At 40.2% G+C, this 27,706-nt stretch overlaps 1 protein-coding gene across 1 annotated transcript; it reads right to left on the bottom strand.

The window, feature by feature from the left end:
* On the bottom strand, positions 1–27,706 carry Ppp1cb (protein phosphatase 1 catalytic subunit beta). The gene is made up of 8 exons (XM_051170375.1): positions 27,543–27,706; positions 10,204–10,335; positions 8,899–9,129; positions 6,737–6,841; positions 4,556–4,627; positions 3,824–3,975; positions 2,965–3,099; positions 1–480 (listed from the first exon to the last, which is right to left on the bottom strand). Exons 1-8 carry the CDS (start codon positions 27,592–27,594, stop codon positions 376–378), a joined length of 984 nt encoding a protein of 327 aa, XP_051026332.1. The 5' UTR covers positions 27,595–27,706; the 3' UTR covers positions 1–375.

Below are 27,706 nucleotides of genomic sequence, written 5' to 3' on the forward strand. Positions count from 1 at the left end.
TAATTAAACAACCAAGCAACACTAAAACCACATTACACAGATGGGCCGTCATGCTTTCGTCTGGGTAACTACCACAGCTAGTTTAACTGGGATGCTTTCAACCTTAACAATGGTAATACGGGAAGATATAACTTTAATGGATACTTTTGAATTTGGATTTAACTGTTGAATATTATAACAGAGTATACTTATTACAATACAGTGTAGCACATCTTTCTATTAGAAAAAAATTTAAGATCCTTTACCCGTCTCCTTAAGTTAAAGGTGTGACATCATAAAGGGTGTCGAATGGCTGGATGGTTTTACAGTGCACACTTATATATTATGAAGTATGTCCTTAACAAATCTGATGGTATCTTTACAGAATTCCTTTCTTCACCTTTTCTTCGGTGGATTAGCTGTCCGAGGTGGAGTAACAGGACGTCCAGAATTCAGTCCACCATACTGGTACTTAGCTTTCTTTTCAGATGGTTTCAATATCTTGAAATAGATAATTTATTAACAGTATTATTCTTTCAATAAATAGCATCAACTATTAAAGTCCCGTGAAAGTCTAGAAAAGAGCTCAGCAACATTCCAAACACTTCTTAAATGAAGGACTTTGTTTGGCAGAGCAGCTCGGTGAGTGCTGACCTCGAGGAAGTGCCTGGGTCCAGTCTCCAGCACTGCCCTTCTCTCAGGAGGAACACTGACTACTTACCATTCCCATTATCCTAGTAATAAAAGCTTGGAAACACAGCATAGTAACTGTTGAGCCTTTAAATTAAAATTTTTCTCCATTACTTCATCTCATTAGAGAAAAAAACAAAACACTGGTCTGAGTTTAAAAAAAAAAAAAAAAAGCCCACCTTCTCACCTTCGTTTTGACTACTCATCCTGGTTTTCTGAGCTACATTTGTAGTCAGGCTGGCCTCAAACTCTGCAGTCCCTCTGCCTCAGCATTTTGAATGCTGAGATTACAGGCATAAGCCACCACATACACTGACTTTATTTTTCATATACAGGCAGATCTTACTTTAATTTTATCTTTTTTCTTCTTTTTGGGTCTTTCAAGACAGTGTTTCTCTATGTAGCCTTGGCTGTCCTAGACTTGCTTTGTTGATCATCAGGCTGCCTTGAACTCATAGAGATCCGCCTCTGCCTCCCAAGTGCTGGGATTACAGGCATGTGCCCCCATGCCTGGCTCTTACTTTAAAATTTAAACGGTATTTCCCATATCCTGTTTTTCCGCCCAAGACAGGGTTTCTCTGTGTAGCCCTGGCTGTCCTGGACTTACTCTGTAGCTCAGGCTGGCCTTGAACTCACAGAGATCTGCCTGTCTCTGCCTTCCAAGTGCTGGGATTAAAGGCATGCATCACCACCATGCCACTCCACATGGGTCATCTCTTCAGCCACATAAAGAGTTTCTTAAAACCTCTATGCATATTAGAGTGTCCCATAAAAGAAATACATTACTCCAACTCCTCTATGACAACTGCTGAAGGACAAGACCTGGTTAGAACCCTTAGAATATCATGAAGACGCCAACCATTTTAGCATTCAGTTGTAGTTGATAAGTGTGATTTAGTTCAACAAAGGGCAAGAGCTATGGGCCTTGTCACACGTAAGAGTCCATCTACAGATCAGTGGCCTTCAATTCTTGGATTAAACTAGTATTAGAGTGAAAATATTCAGAAAAAGAAGTTTCTGGATTGAACATATATAGACATGTTTGGGCCTTCTCTAAACAACATGATTCTCTTCTTGCTGTTTTGTCTTTTTGAGACAGGGTTTCTCTATGTACCCCTGGCTGTCCTCAAACTCAGAGATCCACCTGTCTCTGCTGGGATTAAAGGAACACAACACCACTGCCAGGCCAATAATGTGATTCTTATTTAAACAGCATATACACTGTACTGGGTATTGTAAACAATTCAGAGATTATTTCAGCTATACAGAAAGATATATACGGGTTGTATGTAAATGCTGTGCAATTTTATACAAAGAACTTAAGCCTCCAAAGATGTTGGTAATGCAAGTTCTGAATGTAATGCCCCCAGACTGTACAAGTCAAAATCATAAAATTACCTTTACAGCAGTACAGTAACCTTTTCAGTTAGTACAAGCAGCACAAAAAACAAGAGCCTTTAAAATGTGCGTTTTTCTATAAAGGTACTTAAGATTATTAGAAGTTTCTTTTCTTAGGAAAATACTCCATTTTATTTTCATCTAAGTTTATAATTCTTTGTTGCCCAATGCCTACCTTATGCACTAATCTTGCACAGAAACAAAAACAGAAATCTAATTATCTACTGCATTCATTCTTTTCTGTGTAGGAGGATCCCTTTTGAGAAAGGTCAGCCAATGCTTCTCCGTTTTTTTGTTTTTTAAAAAGGGTGGTCAGTGAACCATTAACTGGCTATGGTGGCTAGCTAGCAAACTCCTGGTATTCTCCTGTCTCACTACAGGCACATGCCACTGCTCTATGGGTACTAGAGATCCAAACTAAGGTCCCATGACTATAGGCCAACCACTCTACTCAGAGTCACCTCAAGTTTTCTGACACTCTATTCAGTTACACAGTCCCAAAGTTAGAAAGTTCATGACTAAAAATAGAAAGTTTTTAATGAGTCTGAATGGTAATCACTTTTTTTTTTGAGGGCCCTTTCCATTGCTGCATTGGAGATTGAACCAAAAGCCTTGCATGTACTATGAAAGCATTTTACCACTGAACTACATCTCTCGCCCTGAATGGTAATAAATCCTGAATGAAATTGGTTTTCAACACATTCTGCTCAAAGAGAGATTAACCACTCTAACATCAGTACCAATGAATGCCTAGTTGTTATAAAACCATCAAGTCAATCTGATACTAAGAAGGGAGAGGCAGTAAGGTTCCAAGTGCAAGTTCAAGGTTAGCCTGAGCTATATGGGGAAGATCCTGTCTCAAAAGAAAAAGGAAGACATTTGTGTTTCATGTCTTACCTGAAATGAACACATCAAAGTTTCATCCACACTCATCATACCACCAGCATTGTCAAACTCGCCACAGTAATTTGGGGCAGAAAATAAGGTTACCAATTGTCGCTTAGCAAAAAATTCATACCCATCTTCTACCACCTGTCAAAGGAAATTAAAAAACAAAAAAATCAAAACCTCCTCAGTGGGCAATTTTTAACCATATATGCTAATGCAGATTAGTGAAACAAAGGCCAAAACAACAACAGACCCCCCCCTTCTGTCAGATGCCAAGACCCTGACTCTACTCCCAAATATGGTAAGAACACAAAACAAAGTCAATCTTCCCACTTCTACACACTCCCACATAGACACATGTACTTTTTTTTTAAACCCACAAAACCAAGCCAACAAAGAAAAGAGGCCAAATGGAGCTAGAGATTGCTCAGCGGTTAAGAGCAATTATTGCTCTTTCAGAGGACTTGAATTCAGTTCTCAAACACTCACATGGTGGCTCACAACCATCTGTAACTCTAGGTTCCAGGGGGTATGACATCTTCTTCTGACCTCTGTAGGCACCAGACATGCTTGTGATGCATGCACACACATGCAAGCAAAACATTCACACATAGAAAAAACAAGCCACACTTTAAAAACAAAATTAAGAGAAAAGTATTTTCAGAATGCCTTCCAATGTCTACAAACAAATTAAGTTTTACAGATCCTGAGTACTATGTATGCATTTCTGAGAATAGTAGACATCCTTTTTACAGTATCAGTAATGATTTATTCGCAGCTAAAATAATTATGTTTATCTACCTACCTACCTACGCATCCAAGTATGTGAAGTTAACAATAAAATATCCAAGAATCTTATACTGCATACCTGATGAGCTCGACAAATCAAGTCTAAGTCATGACGATTCAGAAATTTACTGACTACATCAGCTCCAAAAGTAAAAGAAACACCACGGTCATTTTCTCCCCAGCCTTGTACATCCTTGTCTGGGTCAGACCACAGTAAATCACAAAGCAGACCTTTAGAAAACAGAAAAAAGAAAGAAAGAAAAAAAAAAAAACCTTCATGAAACAGAAGAAAGTACAGAATACAGCACACATACAACACATTACATTTCTCCTGTCTTCCTACACTTTAATGATCATCATGTGTCCCTAGGTACTCTAGCCTAAACCAATCTTTGTTAAAGCACCATACAAGTATAACCTTGCCTGGCTTCACGTTGGTGATTTCTAGCTACAGGAAGTATATGTGTGGCACACTTAACATGTGGAAGCCTTTGTTTAGTTTCTCGTTATCATTTCTTCTATAGTCAGTTTATCTATTCCTTACAATTATACTACTGAGCACCACTCTATTGCATTACTTTATTTATTTATCATTAAGCCACAAACACATTGTTACTTTTAAACAAGTCTTTGTATCTGGCAAGGCTAGTACTCTCCTTTATTTATTCAGTATTTTCCTGATCATGTTGGAGTCTTTGTTAACTGTTTTCAGGGATGGTACTAAGTTTCTGACTGACTTTCACTAAATATAACTTAAGTACAAGCATGTCCACATTTTACATAAAGCAATTAGACTTCTGTATATAGTAACCTGTATCAGGGACATCAGTGGGTCTCATAATTCTCCGAATCTGTTCCATAGATTGTAGGTCTGGTGACAGTCCTGTATATACAAAGAGAAAGACTTGGTATCTAGGAAAACATTATAATTGTATTGTCTTTACTATATTTCTACCAAGGAAATAAATCGTTATACTTCAACAGACTCCTAGGAGGAACTCCACTATTTTCTTTCCAGTTGCCCTTTATCCTTCATGAGAACAGATGATTGCAATCCTTTCTACTTTTGTACTTTCATGACCACTAAATCTTAAAGCATTTTTAGTTTCAAATTAAAACACCTCTCCCAGTCCTCTAAGAACCTTTCCCCATATCCCACCTCAATATGCTCATTGTCTGCAAAAAACAAGTAATAAACTATTAACCAGAAGGCTAAACAAGAAAAGCACAAGAACATAGTCTGCAGTCTTTAAAGGAGAATGTAAATAAAAGGCCTCACTTCTCTAGGAGGTGAGTCAAGTACCACCACAAGAAATGAAGCCAATGCATATATTCCAAACTGCCACGCTCACTCTCTACTACACCAATGCCCAAGAACGATGATTCCTTAAATGTTTAGTCTGTATGGAAAATATTTCAACTAATATAGTGAATCACGATGTCAGAATAAACCACTCACACCTCGGGCCATCTTTTCAGCATTTTCCACTCTAAAGCTCCCCATAAGATACTACCATGTAGGCTGGAGAGATGGCTCAGAGGCAAGGGCACTGGCTGCTATTTCAAAGGTCCTAAATTCAATTCCCAGCAACCACATGGTGGCTCACAACCATTTATAATGAGATCTGGTGCCCTCTTCTGGTGTGCAGGCATACATGTAAGCACAACACTGTATACATAATAATAAATAAATCTTAAAAAAAAAAAAATACTATCATGTATGACACTGAGAAACCAACTTTCTTACACTTCAATTTCTTCCTTATATGAAAATCCAACATTGTGACTAAATTGTTCCATAAGAGTGTGTGTGTGTGTGTGTGTGTGTGTGTGTGTGTGTGTGTGTGCACGCGCACACGCATTGAGACATTCTCACTATGAAGCCCTCGCTGGCATGGTCCTAGGTATAGGGCAGAGCAGGCTAGCCTTGAACTCACAGAAACCCACCCGTCTCTGCCTCCTGAGCATTGAGAATAAAGCTGTACTTGCCTTGTCTCTGCCTTGTGTTAAGGAAGATTATCTCACTGTCTGGAGCTCACTGATTAAATAAAGCTAGGCTGAGTTTCACGTGAGTCCTAAGGGCTGAATTCAGGTCATCGGGCTTTCACAGCAAGCATTTTACCAAAATCTTCCCTAACTTTTTGAAAAGTTTGTGTGTGTGTGATCATAGAAAAGTTTATTGCATGTTCTCAAATGAGTTCTGATGTATGTGAACTTACAGAACTTCATCTGAAGTAGACTAAATTGTTCATATGATTACACGTTTGGGGTTCTCCAGGAAGTCCCCCAGCCATTAGTCATGGCCATTTATGAGCCTCAGAGCATGAATCAGAAAGGCAGCTCCTTTGTGTGAGACACCAAAGGGCACTGAGGTAAAGCTGTGTGTGGAGGCTGGAGAGCTGAAAACTTCTTTGATCTGAAAATTTTTTTTTCTTTTCTTTCTTTTTTTTTTTTTTGAGACAGGGTTTCTCTGGGTAGCCTTGGCTGTCCTGGACTTGCTTTGTAGACCAGGCTGGCCTCGAACTCAAAGCGATTCACCTGCTTCTGCCTCCCAAGTGCTGGGATTAAAGGCATGTGCCACCACGCCCAGCCCTCAATTCTAATCTCTATATTCTAATGTCCTCATTCCCTAACATGCTGACATACTGCACAAAACTTATAAGTCATATGAATATTAAATGATGTTCCACTTAGAGTTTGATATAAGGTATTTACTACAGAAAGAAAGGTAATTAGCCTCTCATTTTGACTGATGGCAGAGTACCTTTTTAATCAATTTGAGGCACTGGCTAGAGTCCAGCACCACAGAAAATAACCCAACCAGCCAACCTCATCTACTCTGAGGCAAAGTGAAAATACTTCTTAAACCATCTAGTTATCTTGAGATCCTTCTGCCTTGGCTTCTGAATCTTGGGTCTCCTGCCACGTTCAGCTTTCCCACGGCATTTTAATTATTACAGCTCTCTTCTAAATAGCAAATGTATTACTCTACCTCCATGACAACAGAAGATTTTCTCATCCACAATGGCAGCTATAGGCAGACAGTTAAAACAATCAGTGAATGTCTTCCACAATTTAATATTAAATCTTCGTTTGCCTAAGAAAATAAAAGGCATAGAGAAAAATCAGTAACTGTTCTCATTAGTTAACTCAAAGTCCGAATATGATGTTTTAATTTTCTTCTCTGTTTGCTTACTTGGTACTTTTATCTGTATTTGAATAAGCTACGGTTCAGTTTCATGTACTAGAGATGGAGCTATGTCTGAGTACTTGCTCAGCATGCAGGTTTAACACTACAGCTAAAAAAATTTTTTTTGCTTATATGTTTCTGAAAGGGGAATAAAATATTCAACACCTTCTGTAGAGTTGTAACGACTTCAAAGACTACTGTTTTATGAAGCAAATACAGCAAATAACTTTACCTTATAAAATAACTATAATATTTAAAAAATTATCTAATAGGGCATTAGCTAATTTCTCTCCATTCAATATAATTTCCTAGCCAAATAAGTAGACAACAGTGAAAGTGGCCCCTCTGGAGCTGGTCCATGTTAACTTAATGCACCGAGTAACGAAGTATAAACCTACTGCCAGGAAAGGAATGCTTCCAAGTGCCTAAGTGGTATTCTCTTTAGAGCAAATTATAACTTGGCACTACTACAGCAAGTGAAAAGACGCAGGCTATAATTTTCCCATAGCCCCGCTACAACAAAGACAGCTTCCACTAAGAGTTACCTGATTTTCCTGATTTGGCATTAAGTTCAACTACCAAGCCAGAGAAGAAATGAAAGTCACAACTATTAATTTGCTATTTTTATGTTCAAGCCTACCTTTTAACGAATAAGTATAACTTATAGGCTGCTTACAAGCTACTTCCCACACCTGGTTCCATTTGATGTCCTTTCTACTCTTAAGGACATCCATGCCTCACTCTATCTTCTAAGAACATAACAATATACTTCATTTCTGTAGCGTACAAAGATGGCTATAGCGTGCTGTCCTTCAACTTACTTCCTCTGTACACGTCTGAGTTAATTCAGATCACAAAAATGTTATGGGACATTCAAATACAGAATCATTACCATTATAACATCAGTTCTGTTTTCCTTTTTTAAGCATTGCCACATTCCAATGTTAGAAGTGACTGGTGTGTGTGTGTGTGTGTGTGTGTGTGTGTTTACTCACATTCATCAATATGTTCTATCATTACAGGTATTGAGGAGTTGTGAGTTTGATGACGACTACCATATTTAAGGAAAAAAGTAGGTAATTTAGCAGTCAAAATGACCAAGTACACTTACTCCCATATTCAACCTAATGGGTAATGACACTGGGAAGACTGTTACACATCAGCAAATTGATTTCCTACTGATTAAGAAACAAGAGCACAACACAACAATGATAACCCCAAGGACTCAGTAACTTAGGTCTCTTGGTGTACAGACAGACTACATTCTAACAATGGATTTTGACTTTTATTTATGTGTATGCATGTGTGTCCGCTTCCCTCTGCCTATGAACCATATGAGAAGTGACTGCCAAAGCCAGAGAATGGGGTCCCCTGAAGCTACTTAAAGGCAGCTGGGGGCCTCCTGATGTAGTACTGGGAGCCAAACCCAAGTCCTCTGGAAGAGCAGCAGAGGCTCCTAACTTCCAAGCCATTTCTCTAGTACCCAACATTTAGGTACAAAGAGAACCAACTGCAAGCTGCCCTCTGATCTCCAAATGCGTGCCATGATGCCACACATGTAATGGACCTATACACATGTTTGTGGTGGCAGCAGTGGCACACACAAAGTCACAAGTTGATGAACAAATATAAAAAAGCAAACTACAAACAGCAGAAACCAGAAACCATTGTTTGTTGTGACCTGTGTTTGTTTCACTTGGACAGCTTACCAGGTAAGCTAATTAAGAAGATCTCCTTCAGGCAACTAAGCTGTAGCCAATCAGAAATATAACCAAGGAGATCCCATAAAACACTTTAACATGTTTCCTAGCTTTAGGCTCTTCTGTGGGGGCCTTTTTCTGAAACCATATTCTAAAAACACAAGAAAAGAAAATTCTCACAGTTCCTCTAAAATAAAGACAACCGTGTTAAGTGTAAAAGCATACGAAAGCTAATTACTAGGCTAAGTTTTAGATCCAACTTACACTCATCGTAGAATCCATAAATGCGATTGATGCTAGCGCACTCATGGTTTCCTCTTAGAAGAAAGAAGTTCTCCGGGTATTTGATTTTGTAAGCCAATAGCAAACAGATGGTTTCCAAAGACTGCTTTCCTCTATCCACATAATCTCCTAAGAAAAGATAGTTGGCTTCTGGTGGAAAACCGCCATATTCAAATAATCTCAGTAAATCTGTATACTGTCCATGAATATCTCCTAAAACCAAAAGAAGTCAGGTTAGAACAATTTGTTAGTTTTATGCAGCTTCTATGACTCAGAACCCGAAGATCTAGCAAAGCTGTGCCTGAATCCCTACCCTATAGAAGCTAAGATGATAAACTAATATTGTTGTACTACAACATTTCAGGCAATTTCCTATAAAATAATAGGTAATTTACAGTTACTCTTACTAGCTGGTAGTTAAACTTTAAGTCATATTCTGTTATAACAAATATGAAGAACTAAAATACATACAGATAACTTTTATTACCTTCAAGTTATCACTATATTAAATAGCATTTGAAGGAGTACATGTATGAAATACAATCGCTGCCTTAAAATAGTTTAACTTACAAGGTTCTCACTTTATGGTGGGGAAAGGACACTGTATAGTCAGTAGGGCTCTGGTTTGAATTCTGAGCTTTTTCTTTTTTTTTCCGAGGCAGGCACCACACTGTATACAAAATAATAAGAGTGCAGGCCACTACCTAGTGCCATAGCTGTTTGTGTCTAAGCAGCATCCTTGAATGCCAATTTCCCCACATCCTTAAAAGCAGTCAGTACCAATCTCTGCCATTTTTCACTTGTAATCTGATGGATGGGTTAGGTACATGTTTTAAACTGCATCCCACTGATTTTAGCATCTCCTGCAATCTGCCCACTTTTCTACTTCAGGGACCACTTTATCCATTATAGACACCATCCTCTGACCTTCTGTAATGTACCAAATATTTCTGTTGTTTCTAACCTGTCATTATTATGAAGTCTAACCCTTAATAATACCTATTAATCATTTTAATTCAAATTTAGAAGTTTTCTCTAAATCACTTTCAATATAAATACAGGGGGAAATGTGCTTTAGAAAACTTGTTTCTAGCTAGGCGTGGTGGTGCATGTCTGTAATGCCAGCACTTGGGAGGCAGAGGCAGGAGGATCTTTGTGAGTTTGAGGCCAGCTTGGTCTACAAATTGAGTCCAGGACAGCCAAGGCTACACAGAGAAACCCTGTCACAAAGAAACAAAAAAGAAAGAAAAAAAGAACACTCTTTTCTAACTTGACCCAATTACATACCGCAAATCTTCAATGGTGCTTCCAATTCCAAAAGAATAGGCTGGCTGAGAAAGATTTCACGAGACTTGATACACAACCCTCGGACTTCTGCCTCAGTCATCTGCACAATCTTTCCTGGACGACATCCTCGTACTGGAAAAACAATGAGAAAACTCAGTTTTGCAAAATTATCCATAATATAAAAATGCTTAAAAAGAGCTACAGTCATTTTGAAAATCAGAAAAGTCACAGATGGGTTGTACAGCTAGCAGTGAGTTTATCAACTGTGGCATTACTTTCCATTGTTGCTGGTTTCTGAGGGTGCCTCTCAAACCTGCACCAATTAAATGTAGTCTACTCTTCCTTGTTCTCTAGCGGCCTAGATGAGCTAGTAGCCCAGAATACTTAAACCATTCAAGGCTAGCCAGAAGCAAAGCAGCATCACTAAGAGCCAGTGGCCATGTAGAAAGGGGGATGAGGTGCTATGATTCCTTTGTCAGATTTTAACAGGCTTAAGAAGTTAGGCGGGGGCCAGTGGTGCATGCCTTTAATCCCAGCACTTGGGAGACAGAAGCAGGTGGATCTCTATGAGTTTGAGGCCAGCCTGGTCTACAGAGCGAGCTCCAAAGGTACACAGAGAGAGACTCTGTCTCAAAAAACCAAGTCAGGCGCTCATTAAATTGTACATTCTGTGGCCACATTAACATCAAAATAGGAAGGAAGAGATAAGATGATACAATATTGTACAAATATGCCAGCTAATAAAACCATCTGAAAAACACAAAGACCTAATTTAGATCGCCAGGGCCCATGCTAAAAATCAGGGTGAAGTAATCCCAGCACTGGGGAGGCAGAAGCAGGAAGTAGATCTCCGGGCTCCCTGGCCAGCCAGCCTAACCTGCTTAGAAAAACCCAAGCATTAAAATAAATAAATAAATAAATAAATAAATAAATAAATAAATAAATAAAAATTAAAAAGAAAAAAGGAAAAGAAAAGAAAAACCCAAGCATGGCCATACCTGTAAACCGAGCACTTGGGTAAAGCTCTGTTAGGGTTGTATAAGAAAAGTAGCTTTGCTGATTTTTACTTTGAATTTCAAGGGTGAATAATTCTGGAACATCATTTTTTTGTTTTGTTTTTTCTGAGACAGGGTTTCTCTGTGTAGCCTTGGCTGTCCTGGACCAGGCATTGTAGACCAGGCTGGCCTGGAACTCACAGAGATTCACCTGCCTCTGCCTCCCCTGGGATTACAGGAGTGCATTACCATGCCCAGCTACAGCAACAGTTTTTAATCTTGGCACTGGTTTGTTGTTTGCTTAAGACAAGATCTCATGTAGTCCAGGCTGACTCTGAACTCACTATGTAGCAGGGGATGGCCTTGAACTCCTGATCTTCTTGCTTCTATTTCCCAAGACTGGGATTACAAGCATCCACCACCACACTTGGTTTTGGCATTAGGGTTTTGTTTGCACACATGTATTTATCTTACTGTCTAGCTGTGTGGCTCTGACTGACCTTGAGCTCACAGATACCCACTTGCCTCTGTCTCTCAAGTGCTGGGATTAAAAGGTGTGCACCACCATACTTGGTAGGACATTAGTTTTAAACTGGGAAGCTTTTAGTTTGGGAGTGGGGGAGTGAGGGGAAGCATTCATCTTGAAAGATTAACGGTCTCTGGCTGCGTAAATGCAAGCTAAAAATGACGTTCAGAAGTCACCCTTCAGCAATACTTGAAAGCCCACTGTGAATTAGTTGTTAGAGGTGGCAGTGACGCAGTCAACAAACACACTTTCGGTACCATAAACCATTTAGAGTTGGCATAACGGCATGTGCCTGAGGTGAAAGGAACCTAAGGCCAGTCAGCCTAAACATGAGACACCCCCCCCCCAGTAACATCAAAGAGTTTTACAATTTGTGATTTATGAACAAAGTTAGTTGAAACTAAAGAGCAACTGTAAGTCTAAACATGAGTGTGGGTACATCTTTTTCTGTTATCTGTAAATTATGTGTTTAATTTGCGATGTGCTCATCTGTGAGTGGAGCAGAAGAGAAAAGGGCACTAGGCCTTCTGCTTTACCACTCTCTGTCTTATTCCCAGGGTCCCTCACTGAACATGGAGTTAGGCTGATAGCAGTGAGCCAGCCTTGCTCGCCACAGTGTGGGGATTTAAGGCATAAGTGACTGCACTTAGCTCTTAACACTGGTACTGGGGTCTGAACTCAAGTCTTCACTCATGTTTAGGCAAAGAGCTCTTACCATCTCCTCGGCTGTGTCTACATGTTTGACCCCCAAGTAATTGTATGACTTTCAGTAACATATTTACAAAGCTTAAAATGCTTTAACTTGGGCTGGAGAGATGGCTCAGAGGTTAAATGCACTGACTGCTCTTCCAGAGGTCCTGAGTTCAATTCCCAGGAACCACAGGGTGGCTCACAAGCATCTATAATGTGATCTGATGCCCTCTTCTGGCCTGCAGATGTATATGCAGGCAGAGTGCTGTATATATAATAAAAAACATTTTTCCAAAAATGCTTTAACTTAGTCATGTTAATCTACAAAACTAAAAATGTTATCAAACAAAACCTTTAGCAAGTGATCAAATCTCAAAAATGAATTGGCCAAATGTTAGAAAACCAGAGCAGTCCTCAAAGCAACTCAACTCTTTCATTTCAAAACCATGTCCGAAGCACTCCCAGTTGCAAGAGCACAGTTTCCAGTCATCTTGGAGAGGTGGAGGTAGCATGCCATTAGCTGGCCCTGTGGAGCAACTAGACCAGCCTACAACATTCACAGGCTGCAGTGTTTGGATTATGGGTCCAGATATAAGGTCACATCACATTATGAAGGTACAGTTAAGTCTGCATACTTCATTAGGCTCAGAACATTATTATCACCTGTCATTTAGTCCTTCTGGTAGGCCAGAAAGTCCAAGTCATCTTCAGTGTACAATAAGAGATTAAATAGCTTTAGACTACAACACTCTGGTTGCACACAACTGTAGGAAGCAGAAAGCAACAAGAGTAATTCAGAACCAGTCACCTAACACCCAGTAAGCACTCTTTCCACTCTGTATATAAATTTCCTGGCAAAAACCTTCCTTCAGTCTGCAATAATGTCACTCTAAGTTAAGACCCCAATATAGCAAACATCTACTAAACTATCACAAGACAAAAAATACTCTAGGGTATTATATACAAACAACTAAGCTGAAGTGTGTACCTCAATCAAAGGTTAGTTTTTCAGCTCAGGATATGCGGCTCCCTGCAGCCACAACCACTCCTTTGTGCCCTAACAATATCCAAGGTTGCTATTCCTTTACCACACTAATCTAACGTGTTTTTGAACTTCAGAAAACAGAACCATTCTTTTGTTCACACTCTTTCCTGTAAGACCTACCTACTACCCATGTAACCGAGTGTATGCATCTGAAGTGTTCCACTGAACGACTGCCACACATTTCAGCTTTGGTGCCACCATCAATGTCATGAATACCTTCAACATTTTTCTTGAGCATGTCTGTAACACTGAGTAGAACAAAGTCAGAGAGAAGGCACCAGCAGTTTTACATAGTGAGTGTTTCAATTTATAATCAAGTCATCACCGTTGCTTTGTGTCCTTGTCAACACTGGCTATCAACCATACTTTAAGTTTCAATAGCTTGTTGGAGACATAAGCAGCATGAGCTGAAATCTTAATATGCATCTCCCCCATGACTAAATTCGTTGAGTGACTTTTCCTACAATTAATAGGTCATTTGGATATTCGTTTTGAGGCAAATTAAGTCTGCTTGCTTAGTCTTTAAAACTTTTTTGTTTGTTTTTTGTTTTTCGAGACAGGGTTTCTCTGTGTAGCCTTGGCTGTCCTAGACTTGCTTTGTCGACCAGGCTGGCCTCGAACTCACAGCGATCCTCCTGCCTCTGCCTCCTGAGTGCTGGGATTTTATTCTTTAAAACTTAATGGACCTTTTCCCATGTCTTAATCCTGTTTCAATGAAAAGAAGTTCTTTAATAAATATAAATTTTAAAACAATTCTAGCTAGTTCAATCGTGTCTTTCACTTGTTAGAACTTTTTGCATATTATCATGAAATCACTGCCCCTTCTAAAAACATTTCCTTACTTTTTTTTTTATTTTTGCTTACAGCTTATTTAATTTTAAATTCATCTTAAATTATGTGGTTTATTTCTTGAGGCAAAAGTCAAGGTTCTTTTTACTTTTTAAGTATTATTTTATATGTATAGGTGTATACATACATATAGGTATAGACCTCCATGTCTGTGCAACATGTTTGCAGGGCCAGTGAAAGATACAAGAGGATGTCATATCCCCAGAAATTAAGTTACAGACAGCTGTGAGCCATCGTATGGGTCCTTAGGCCCTCTGGAAGAGCAGCAAGAGCTCTTAATTGCTGAGCCATCTCTCCAGCCCAGAGTTCATTGTTATCCATGCACAAAGACTACTGACTTGTAGCACTTGTTACAGATGACCTTTCCCCCACTAAACAGCAGTGGCAGCTTTGCAAAAACAAAAAGCCCATACTCTCACTACCATGCCTCTTTTTTCAAGTCATCATCACATTATCATAGTTTCTCAATGCATGGGATTATAAGTATTTTAACCCCGATCTTTAAGATTCTTGAGGTAATCTGGGAGATTTGTGTTTTCCGAAGTTTTAAAATTGGCTTTTGTCTATGCTTGACCCCATGTTTGTGGGGCTTGCGGGGGGTTTACAGGAAACTGAGGAGTCTGGCAAAATTGATGTCTAAATTTTAAGTCTCCCCAGCCCATAACCCTTCTTCTCCTTTTATTTGCCATTTATTCTTTCATTTCATTTCATGTGTGTGTACCTTACTTGCTGGGCCATCTTGCTAGCTCTGCTCATTTTCCTGAGCAATGTCTATTTTCTCCTTGTAGCATTTATTGTGGCAGTCTTGTGTGTTTTTCATCAAACTGACTGAGAGGACTAATGTAAACGTTTTATTTTCCCACTGTGTGATTACACACACACACACACACACACACACACACACACACACAGAGTCCATATATCATAGGAATAGATATGGGAATCAATTATATATGTACTATTATAAAAGTGTACAGTTTCTTTGCTCCCCAGATCTTCCTGGAGACAGGGTTTCTCTATGTAACCTTGGCTGGCCTGGACTTGCTTTCTAAACCAGGCTGGCCTCTACTTCATGGAGATCCACCTGCCTTTGCCTCCCCAGTGCTGTGATTACAGGCACGTGTTACCATGCACAAATGTTTCCTTGAAAATTTAAGGTTAATTACTTCAATTATAAAAACAGAGTTTTAATTATTTCCCAACCTGTGGTGGTTTAAATGTGAATGACCCTGTAAGTTCGTATATTTGCAGGCTTAGTTCCCAGCCTGTTTCCTGTTTGGAAAAGATTAGGAGGTGTGTCCTTGTTGGAGAATGTGTGTTGCTGGGGATGCTTTGCAATTCCAAAACCCCAAGCGCAGCTACTCCCTCTCTCTCTCCCCTCCTCTCCACCCCACCTCTTGCTGCCTGTGGATTTGGGGTGCAAAGTTCTTAGCTGTAGCACCATGCCTGTGTGTTTCCCACTGTGATGGTTATGGACTAAACCTCCAAAATTGTAAATAAGCCCCCAATTAAACAGCCCCCAAAGAGTTGCCTTGTTCATGGTGTCTCTTAACAGCAGCAGAAGACTATCATACAGTGGGTGGCACAGCTGGGGCAGGCTTGACCATGGTGCTTTGGAGATATGGGTTAGAAAAGCAGTTGAATGCTGTAGGTGTGGCTGAACAGCCCATCCTAGGGGAGCTTGGAAGACAGTTAATGCTGAAGGCTGATGTGGACTGTGCAGGCCCAGCTCAAGAGTTTTCAGACAGGAAGAATATTATTAGCCTACTTAGAGACAATTCTTGTGATAATTTGGCAAAGAGTGTAGCTGCTTTTTACCCTTGTCCTAAACATTTGCCTGAGGCTAGTTGAAAGGTTTTGGATTAATGTCATTGGCCAAGGAGCCTTCAAAGACAGCCTAGTACAGACTGTGTCACATAGTTATTAATGATCACTTTATGTAGATCTACAATGAAAAGAACCAACTTGGACAAAGAGAAAATACAAACGCACAGTTTGAGGAGAAAAGAGCACTAGAAAATGTAATGCTGGAGCCAAGTCTTGTGCTCAAGAGGAGCCTGCTAAGAAAAATGGAGTTGTGACCTCATGGCAAGACCTCACCCAGACAACCTGCAACCCATGAAAGTACAAAGCATGAGACTCCCTCAGCCTAGAAACCATCAACAAGTCAAATTGTATGCAAATACAAGTTATGGATGGGGTCAAGCAGGCAGCAGAACTTGGCAGCAAGAAGTCTATGGAAAAGGATGGGGCGGGGGTTAGGGCATCTTCTTCCCCGTGGTTAAGGATGCCTCTGAAACCAGGCACTTAGCAGGGCAGTCCCTGAATGGAGGCATGAAGATGAAGATGGATTGTGTTAGAGACCCCAAGATGCTAGAGATGTCAGAATCATGGGATACCTGCCAAGGAGAGTTGCTATCAAATAAAATCTGGAATTAGCCCAAAAGAGAGAAGTGGGTTGCAGTCAACAAAACTGAAGGGACCTAGAGATCTAGAGAGCGCTTTGACATCGGACACAGGAACAGCGTTTGGAGTATGTCCTGCTAGGTTTCATTCTTGTTTTTGTCAAGTATCTCATTATATGCTCTTCTTCCCCCCTTTTGGAATGGTAATATAGATTCTGTTCCACTGTATATTAGAAGTATGTAATTTGCCTTTTGATTTTATAGGGAGGCTACAATTATGAGATTATCTTGAGTCTCAAAAGAAATGTTGGACTTTTAAAGTGTTGAGATTGTGACAGACTATGGGGACTTTTGAAGTTGGACTAAATGCATTTTGCATCATGATATGGCTACAAGCTTATGGAAGCCGGGACTGGAATGTCATGGGCTGAATGAGAACGGCCCCACAGACTCACGTATTTGCACGCTTACTCTCTAGTAGACGAACTATTTGGTAAGGATTAGGTGGGTCCTTGTTGGGTAGTTGTGTCATAGGGGTGGGCTTTGGGGGTTCCAAAAGCTCACGCCAGGCCCAGTTTTGAGTGCCTCCCTCTCCCTCTTTCTCTCTGGCTTCTGCCCGTGGATCAGGATGTAAAGCTCTCAGCTCTAGCACCATGCTTGTCTGCTTCCAACCATGATGATAATGATCTAATCCTCCGAAACTGTAAGCCAACCCCCTATTAAATGCTCTCTTTTACAAGAGTTGCCTTGGTCATAATGACTTTTCACAGCAATAGATGAGTGACTAAGGAGTAATCCTTGTTTATTTTCTCTTCCTTGTTGAATTGGCCAGAACTTCCGGGAACAGAAACGATGCTGTTTCTCCCATCATGTTCCTGAACTGGAGGCCAGGGCACCCAGCAACTCACAGTAAGTCTGACAACTATACCTTTATGTTCCTTATCTTGAAGAAAAGGTTTGTTTCTACTATACTAAGAATTTCTGCCAAGAAATGTAAAAAGTTTTACGAAATACTTTTTAAATTAAGATAACCACAAACTTTCCCTTTTTATGTTGTTAATATCTTTTATCTTAACCGATACACTGAGTATTAGAATAAGTTTGGACTCCTAAAACAAGCCCATCAGTTTATGACATGCTATCTTTAGCATACATGACCAGATTCAGCATGCAAATATTTTGCTGAGTTTTTAAGATCATAATTACTGACACACATTAGTAGGTTTCACAGTGACACATATTTGCTCAATATTTTGGGGACTGTATTCATATTTTGATTAGTTTGTTTCTTTTACACCCACTATGGTTCCTGACAAAGTCAGGTGACATTTTACACTTTGCAATTTGTTTACAGTCTGACCTATCTGTTCTTTATTTCCTTTTTTTTCCTTTTGCATTTTTTAGGAAGGATGGGGGGGGGGTTTAACTCATTCTATTTGCACTTCCATTGATTTTCTTTCATTTACTGTTTGTTTTTGAGACAGTCTCATGTAACCCAGGTTGGCCTTACACTACTTCGTAGCCAAGGATAATCTTGAATTGATCTTCTGGCTTCTGCCTTTCAGGTTCTTCACAAGAACAAGGGCCCTTAACCACTCTCCAACTCCCCTGCCCTACTCCCCACCCCACCCCATTGCAATACTTTAAAAAATAGGCCTGTGCCACCATGCTAGGTTCCCTCTTTTTTTTTCCCCCGGTTTTAAATTGCACGTGTATGAGTGTTTTGTCTGCATATATGTGTATGTATCACATTAGTGAAATGCCTCCTACAGAAAAAAAGAATTCCAGTCCAGACTCCCTGGGACTGGAGTCTTCGATGGTTGCAAGCTGCTATGTGGGTGTTGGGACTTGTAGCCCTGCTCTTAACCACTGAGCCATCTTTCCAGCCTCTCCACTAAACCAATTTTCTCAGCTTTAACTTGTTCTTATTTCTGCCTTTACTGGTAATGGATATTCTCATTAGATTTGGAATACTAGATAAACACATGTTCCTTTTCTTCTTTTAAGAAAGCCATTCTGGCGGACTGGAGAGATGACTCAGAGGTTAAGAGCACTGGATGTTCTTTCAAAGGTCCTGTGTTCAATTCCCAGCGCCCAATGGTGGCTCACAACCATCTATAAGAAAGCCATTCTGCTTGCACCCGTTAGTAGTGTCGGTGATAGGTTAGCAATTATCCTTTTTGTTGTTACCTGGATGGCATGACTGGTAGTTCTAGTAGCATTCCTGATTTATTTGGTTTTGTTTTTTGAGTTGGGGTCACACCATGTAGCCCTGACTGGTCTTGAACTCAAAATTCACGAAGAAATTTTCAAGTGGCTCAACTGTCAGCCAAGTGACTCAACTGTAAGCCATTTTACCAATGGTAGGTCAATTATGTTTGGTTGGAAGAATCTTTAAAAATATCTCGGGACAGTAACCTAACAGCATCCCTTTGCATTGGAGTTACAGGACACTGGGTGCTGGGAAAGAAATATAGATCTTTCGCAAGAGCAGCACATGCTCATAAATGCTAATCTCTTCAACCCATGAAAATTATTCTTAATCATTATTACTGAGTACAGAACTGTTTGATAGAGTCTTGATACATAATCTATGCTGACTTCAAATTCAAGATCCCCCTGCCTCAGACTACAGAGTGCTGGAGGTGTATGTGTGACCTCACTATCCATCTCTTAATGGTACTTAGTAAGTCCAACTTAAAATGTAAGAATTTCCCCCACCACCCACAGTTGGCAAACACAGTGTAAGCCCTTTTTTGTTCTGTTTTTCAAAACAGAGTTTCTTTGTGTAACAGCCCTGGCTGTCCTGGACTCACTTTGTAGACCAGGCTGGCCTCACAGAAATCCACCTGCCTCCCAAGTGTGGGGATTAAAGGTGTGTGCCACAACTGCCCTGCAGTGTAAGCTATTTTGACAATTAAATTTTCCATGCGATCAAAAGTAAAAGCAAGCGAGATCTTCATTCTCATAAATCTATAGCAAATTATTTCCCAATTTAAGATATAGCCTCATTCAGACCTTAAATGCAAAAGCAATTTCCACATCAAAATCTATTTACTGGGCAGCTAAACAGCTTTCACCTAGCTCTATACTTGGAAATAATCAATATGTAACATAACACGTTAAAAGACAAATGTGAAAAGAACTGTATAAACGTGTTCTAAGTAATGAATGTGCTCAAATAAAACCACATGCTTATAGACCATTGTTAGCATTTGGCAGCTCTTAACTGTGTGAAAGGACATCTTCCAATATAAAAACTAAAATCTCATTACAGATCAGCATTAACAGATGAGTACTTACAACCAAATTTGATAGTCGACGCTGAAAACGCTAACTTTGAATCTTAAGTAAAATGTTATTCTTTCTGAAAGAATTCCATTCCAATGATTAAAACAAAAGCAAAAAACAAAAACAAACAAAACAAAAACCCCCACCAAATTGTATTTAATCATTTTATTACAATTTTCATGTGTGAAAAACGCCAAAACAAGTTTGTCTTTTGAACTAAGAAGAATGATGTCTGCACATCTTGTATCCAAAGTTTATTTTTCACTATCATCTGTACTTTCTTCAAGTTACTCTTATGACTCCTTTCTATAAAACTGAAAGAACAGCAAGAAACCAAAAAGAACCATGCCATCGCACCTTTACATGTGCACCTCTCCAAATCTTAGTAACCTTTCCAACCAATGACATTTTCACTTTCATTTATGCCATTCCTCCCCTCTTCACCCCATCACTAACTAATGTCAACTGTTCTAGGTTTCCTAAATTCTGCAGAGGCAATTCCTTCATATCGAGCAATAAGCCTGTCTATTAGGAACAAAAAGAAAAGGAAGCTGCGCACGCAGAGGCAGGTGGAGCTCTGTGAGTTTGAGGCCAGCCTGGGCTCTGTTACACAGAGAAACCCTGTCTCGAAAAAACAAAAAGGAAAACTTTTATAGTGTTTTTCATGAATTCTCAAAGGCTCTGTGATACACTTTAAGTAGCCTCCAGCCCCACTCCAGCCAAACACACTGGCAAGCAGGCAGCTGGTGTAGTACAAGAGGGAAGGATGCGGATAGACAGGCTGGGATGAACTAGCTCAGAGTTGAAGAAGCACCCAGTTCAAAGTATGAACTTCTATTACGTTGACATCTGCAGTGAAGGGGAAAGCAATGTGCTTAAAGCTGTTGACATTTTGGCACACACCTGATCAGTTTTCAGATTACTAGGAATCCTGTGTTCCTGTTATGCAAGTCATTAAAATAATGAGTGAGATAAAAGCAGACAAAAAAAAAGATCAATTAATGATGGCTTCTGAAATTGTAACTTTAATTGTCTATTTGAGAAAATGCTAAGTATTCAATCACGTGTCTGCTGCATACAATGTAAAAATTATCTCAAAAAACCCATATGATTGCAAAACTATTGCTACCAGACTTATATAATTAACAGATAAAAAACAAACACTTGTCATTTCAAAGAAATGATACTTGTAGCCAATGATGAAATTCAAGAAGTAAAGAGTAAAAACTTAAACACCGCCACCTTGTAAATCTTCTAATAACTCAGCCCAGGTTTAAAGTGTCTGCTGATGGGCTGCCATGGTGAACAGAATTCTTCTATTAACATTTGGATGGATTTGGATCTATATAATTCAGCTAAACCATTTTCCAAATAACCATCTACCACCAAGTCATGCATAAACCCATGCATGCATTTAAAGTGTCAGATCTACTTTAATATAGAAAAAATAATCTTATAGTCTGTATTACAATTTTCAAAAAAGCTCCCTGATACCAGAAAGTGTTCACAATGACATAAAAAGGCTATTTTTAAAAATGTATTTGATATAGATCTCACTATGTAGCCCTGGCTGGCCTGGAATTCACTGTGGAGACCAGGGTGGATCTGAACTCACAGAGATGTACCTACCTCCTCCTTCCCAGTGTTGGGTATTAGAGATGTGTGCACTACACCCAGCAAAGACACATTTTTTTTTTTTTTAAATTTTGTAAAGATACAGATACAGGCAAAGATACTTGTTCCCAAGACTGACTACCTGAGTTGGCTCCCCAGATCCAACACTGTAGAAGCAGAAGCAAAGAACCAGCTACCCAAAGTTGTCCTGACTTTTACAAACACACACACACACACACACACACACACACACACGGAATTTTAAAAATACAAACACAGATTTTCTTCATATATTTCAGCCAATGGCATGAATCAAAACAGACCAAACGTGACACCCAGCAGAGAGGGGCAGAGAGGGGCAGAGAAGGGCAGACAGGCAGAGAGGGGCAGAGAGGCAGAGGCAGGCAGATCCCTGGAGTTCCAGACAAGCTTTGTCTACACAGAAAGTTCCGAGTCATCCTGTCTCAAAAACAAGCAAACAAAACACAAATAAATAACCAGAATGAAATAAAGAGGGTTAAGAACTTAGCTTGTCTTCTGTGCAGACTTTAGGTTTACATATATGAATAACAACATTCTTCTCAATAACTTACAAAATTACTTTTCATGAATAATCATTTATGCTAAACTATAATGACTACTGTTTCAAATAAATTAAGCCTAGAAGTTCTTATGTTTGTAGCTGTCCTGGTCTGGGATAGTTTAATGCTCTTGTAACCTTTATGGTGAAATAGATGGGTTAAAGCCTCCCTGCCACCAAAAGCATACTCCTTTTAGGTTACGCACACAACACTTCTACTGGTCCTTCATTACATAGGGCAAGGAAATGTGGGAAGACTCTATCTGGCCAGTGATTCAGGAGATTAGAAATACTTTGCAAATCACTGTGCCACACAAACGAGAGTACAGGGCTGGAAGGGACAACAGCCTATGCCTCTTTTTCTGCTGCATGACAAGTTCCTAACAAGACCCAGATATCTTTCTCTACCAAACCAGTGGCCTTGGTGAGTGCTGCTTCTCTGTCCTTTCACTTTAGAATGGGCATCTGCATTTTTGGTCTTGTACTTCCCCTAGTAGAATAAAGACCATCTCAGTTTTTCTGTCTTACTAATCAAATGGAGATTCTGCTTCAGAGAACAGCTGTAAAAATTACTAATAACCCCAACTTTGAAAGTAACCAACTCAGTTTTCAGAATAAAGTGATACACAGAAGGACAGGACAGTGATCTTGACTTCTCTTTCCTACTTTCATGGATCTTATTTTTCCTAGAGAAAATAAGCCCTGAAATGGTTATTTCTAGTTACAATAGAAGTGGTTGCCAGTGGCTATAATTTTGTACCTGAACAAACTAAACCGCAGTAGACTCAGGGGTCCAAACACACCCCACTAAACCATGTCTTACCTACTGACACTGAAATTAATTCTGAAACTTTTGTTTCAGAAATACTCAATGGGAGTTTAGTTGTATAAAAAATACCTGGAAATTTCTGTTTGTTTTGTTTGTTTTTGCTTTTTGGAGGCAGGGCTTCCTCTATGTAGCCTGGCTGTGCTAGGATCACAGGCGTGCACAACTGCACAGCTCCAGGTCTAGATTTAAGTAACAAAGTCGCTCTGGGTTATTCTCAAGTCCATTTCCTTTAGCTGCTGAACTAATTAACAAAGGGTGGGCGGGCAGGGAGTGGGGAACTAGTTAACAAGGGTGGGGCTATATTTGGAGAAAAAAAAAAGCTACTATCTATGTATGCACATTCACCTCTCATCCAAAATAACCACGAAAAGGCCATCTCCCCCCAATGGCCTCCTCTACTCTGCAGCTCCCATCTCTAATGGCCCTACCTCCTGTCACATACAGGACAGTGATGGTCCCTGTGGGTGAAGAGGTGGCCAGAGCAGCTGGCACTTAGTTCAGCCTGCAAGTTTTTAAAAAAAATGTAAACACAGTTACTATGTGACAACCCCATTCCTAGCTACACCCTAGGGAACTGAGAGCCTATGGCCATGCAACCTGTGAGCAGAATTGTCCACATGGTCAAGAAGGAAAATGATCAAACAGCCATCAGCCAGCGAACACTTCTGAAAGTTGGTACATAGACACCATGGAACATTATTCAGCCATAAAAGCAATGGAGTACTAAAACATACTGAAAATGAAGTTACACCACAGATGAAACCTGAGTACATCAAGAGGCCCAGGAGCCACAGAGCTGTTAATCCCTGCAGCCTCTCTGTGAGTTTGGGGCCAGCTAAAGCTACACAGTGACAGACTGTCTCAAAATTTAAAAAGAAAAAGAAACTAGTTACAAAAAGACCACATCAACTGCACTTTTATTTACATAAAACGTGCACAAACAGGCCAATCCATAGAGACAGAAAAAGACAGATTAATGATCTTCTCTACAGGCTATACTAGGGGGGAACAGAAAGAAAAAAATGGAACAGGGCACCGAGTGTGTGTGTGTGTGTGACACAGACAGAGAGAGACAGAGACGGACTGAGGGATATCTAAAGTGGACTGTGGTGATAGCACTGTGGACCATGTGGTATGTGAATTGCTTCTCATAAAGTTGCCTTTAAAGGTAAGGTTTGGGCTAGAGTGATAGCTCAGCAGTTAGGAGCATTGGCTGCTCTCAAAGAAGACCTGGGTTCAATTCTCAGCACCCACAAGGTAGCTCACAACCGTCCTTTATTCCAGTTCTAGGGGAACTGGCTTCCAAAGGCACTATTTGATTTTCTTCCTCAAAAGCATCTGGGTTCTACTTACTTAGCCATTTTGACTTCTTCCAAAACGAACTCCACATTTGTGACCTAAGGCCCCCAGGTAACTCCCGCGTCCACCTCAAATTCCTAGAGAACTACTCTAAGCAAAAATTTTCACTGGGTTTTTCTGGCTTACCCACAGAAATGAATCCTAATTTAAATAATCAAGTATGATAAGTCACAAGAATGTTACAGCAGGGTCCCTACAGGGGACAAAACAAGTAGAAGTTCTTTTTCAGTTGTAAGTAAAACTTCAACCAAGAAAATAATACTGGAGAAGCACACCCTGTCCAAACAATGCACCAACATTTTTATTTCAATGTCCTGAAGGATCTGTGAAATCATAATGTCAAACAGTAACTCATAAAAAAAGTCCCTGTGCCTAACTGGCAAGCAGATATAGTTTAAGAATGTACTGTAACATGAACACTTTTAAAGTGGGACTGGTTCCGGGTCAAAATTTTCCCTTGATGCAAGAACATTTTTACAAAAGCAAAGTTTTTGTTGTGTTGCGTTTTGGTGGCCTAGAATTTAGATGCCTTTGCTTACTGAGTGCTGGGATTAAAGAGGCTTGCTTCAAGCTCAAGCACATCTTTTGCCCAGCCAAAGCAAACTTTAACTGACAAGACAAAACTGGGTATTCTTAGGTACAATATGGGGTTTTTACATGTATGTACACTGTGAAATGGTTGAACGTTTTGAACTCACAAATGTTATCTCACAAGGCTACCCTATGTTCTCTTCATGGTTTTCAATACAGTGACTACCACGATGGAAGTCTTTTGAAATTTATTCTAGGCATAATTATGTATCTTTTACTGGTCCACTTTCATCAAGGATACACACAAAAAAATATAACCACAGTTATTCTGCTAGGCAACTTTGCAAAATAGCAACACTTGAATTTGAGTTATATTAGTATGCAGTACCACTGAAAACCAAAGTAGACTGTCAAACAGTGGTGGCTCACACCTCTAATGCCAGCACTCCGAAGGCAGAGACAGAGGCAGGCGGATCTGAGTTCCAGGCCAGCGTGGTCTACTGATTAATTTCTAGGACAGCCAAGGCTACACAGAGAAACCTTGTCTCAAAAGTCTTTTTAAAACTTTTTTAAAGACTGAAATTATCACTAGAAATAGTCTTTGACAACTATTTGAACAGGTCTAGATCTGGGGAGGAAGGGAGGGACTGGCAATATTTCCGAGTAACAGGGAGATGTCAAGGAAAGTAGTTTTCAACCAGATTAAATAACATGAAATAGTTTTCAATTGGATTAAAGTGCAAGAACGTAACAAAACTACTAGTAAGCTGTATGTTCAACACAGGAGGAGCAGGAAGTTTAGAAAACTCTGAAAAGTCACTTGTTTATACTGAGCTCCTTGAGTGTCTTATCTTTGGATTCCTGGTGCCTGGCAGAGCAGTCAATAAACACTTGCTGTATTGGGGGGGGGGGAATAACAATGTATCTTGACAAGAATTCTCACCCAAAAAGGAGGGAGTTGGGAGTGGTGGTGACAGAAGCTAGAACCAATTACTCAACAGTAACACAGCTCAGGCTACTTTCTCCCTTTTCTCTGCAACTCTCACTCTACTTGTTAAGTTTAAGTATCTGTAATCATATAAAGGTATAGCCGATTTCAAGGGTTATAGATCGGTTTAAAATACATGGGTCTGCTATCAGGTATTTATGAAAAATTAAAAATACGAGCAGACACAATCAGATTTAAATTTAATTTAAATTGAAAAATATATGGAAACAGAAGTGGGCTGAAATTCCCTTCTCTGCAGACTAAGATATAAAAATTTTAAATAACTCTTATTTCCCTGAGAGACAGCCATGCACTATAAGCGTATATATTTTTTTCCTAACTAAATTTCTTACAGACCCATCGAGATGTTCCTATCAGTTAAAGACCACAAAGTCCCGAGTAGTGAACACAGCAAGCACCAGGGGGCCTCCCAGGAATAACTTGATACTAAAGAAAAAGGTAAATAAGAAAGAGTTCCTGGTTTAAAAACAAAACAAAACAAAACAAAACAAAAAAACAACCCACTTCTTCAGTCTTAAGGCTGCTAAGAGACTTTAACATCTCAAGCAACTATGCAGAGGTTTTTTGTTTTGTTTTGCACAACGGATAGATAATGCTGTACCTGCAGAAAAGTCAACCCTCCTCACACAATCCTCTTTAGTAAACAAACACAAACTGCTTCGCTATAGTAAACAAAAGCAGCACACACACACATTCATTTGGTGTTTGACAAAGAGGACTCTTAATCATTCAAAAACACAATTCTTCTTTACACACTCCCCAATTAGTGACGACATAAATTTTAGAGTAAAAGGGCTCTTTTGAGCAAGAACCGCCTTCAATTTTGAATAGTATCCCGCAATGGATCAATACATTTGATTACTGGTCTCTCCATTTCTTCAATTTCCTCCTTATGTACCCACCAACACAAAACTAATCAATAAAGCGTGAGAGCCCGGAACTTCAAATGCTGTGAAGACTTGTAAAATACCCTTTAAGTCCAAGAGATATTTTACAACAGTCATTTGCTAAGTTTGTGTAGAAATGAAACTCAGCTCAAACATGTTAAAAATGTCAGCCCCCAAATGAATCCCTTCAGCATATGTATCCGGGCGTTTCGTATTTCTAACGGACATTCCAACCTGATCCAAGATTTTTTTTAAACTATTTTTTTGTACGCCAGATAGTAAATGGCATACTAGTCATCCCATCCTCTCCTCGATCCGTTCCAGCGCATCCAGTAAAAAAAAAATAATGCAAACGATCCGAGAGCCATACTAGGGTTTTTCTAAAATTCACTACCGGGACGAGAATCGGAGGCGGCCAAGGGCAACGCACAAAGAGAACAGAGAAATACACATCCCACGGACACACAAAGCCCAGCGGCAGGCATCCTCACCCTTCTTCGGAAGGGTCTGCGGAGGCCTGCACAGCGCCCAAGCCGAGCCCCACCGCCTCCTGGGAAAGCTGTACCGGCCGATGGGCCCCGGGCCTCGGCCCAGCTTCCCCGCCGGCCCGCCCGCGCTCCGAGCCTCCTGGGCCACTCCAGCCCGCCCGCCCGCCCTCGTCCCGGGGTTCGGTTTGAGCGGGAAGGGCCCCGCAGCCTGGCGGGGAAGGCGAGCCGGCGCCGCACTCACCCTCCAGCAGGCGGGTGATGAGGCTGTCCACGTTCAGCTCCCCGTCCGCCATCTTGTCGGCACTAGACTCTCCTCCCCGCAGCGGGAACAAGGGCTTCTCGGCGGCGGTGGCGGCGGCGGCTCCGCGTTCTCACCTACGAGTCACGCGGCGTTTCGACCCGGGC

This window comes from Acomys russatus, chromosome 1 (assembly GCF_903995435.1).
Source record: "Acomys russatus chromosome 1, mAcoRus1.1, whole genome shotgun sequence".
In the NCBI taxonomy this organism is placed as follows: Eukaryota; Metazoa; Chordata; class Mammalia; order Rodentia; family Muridae; genus Acomys; species Acomys russatus.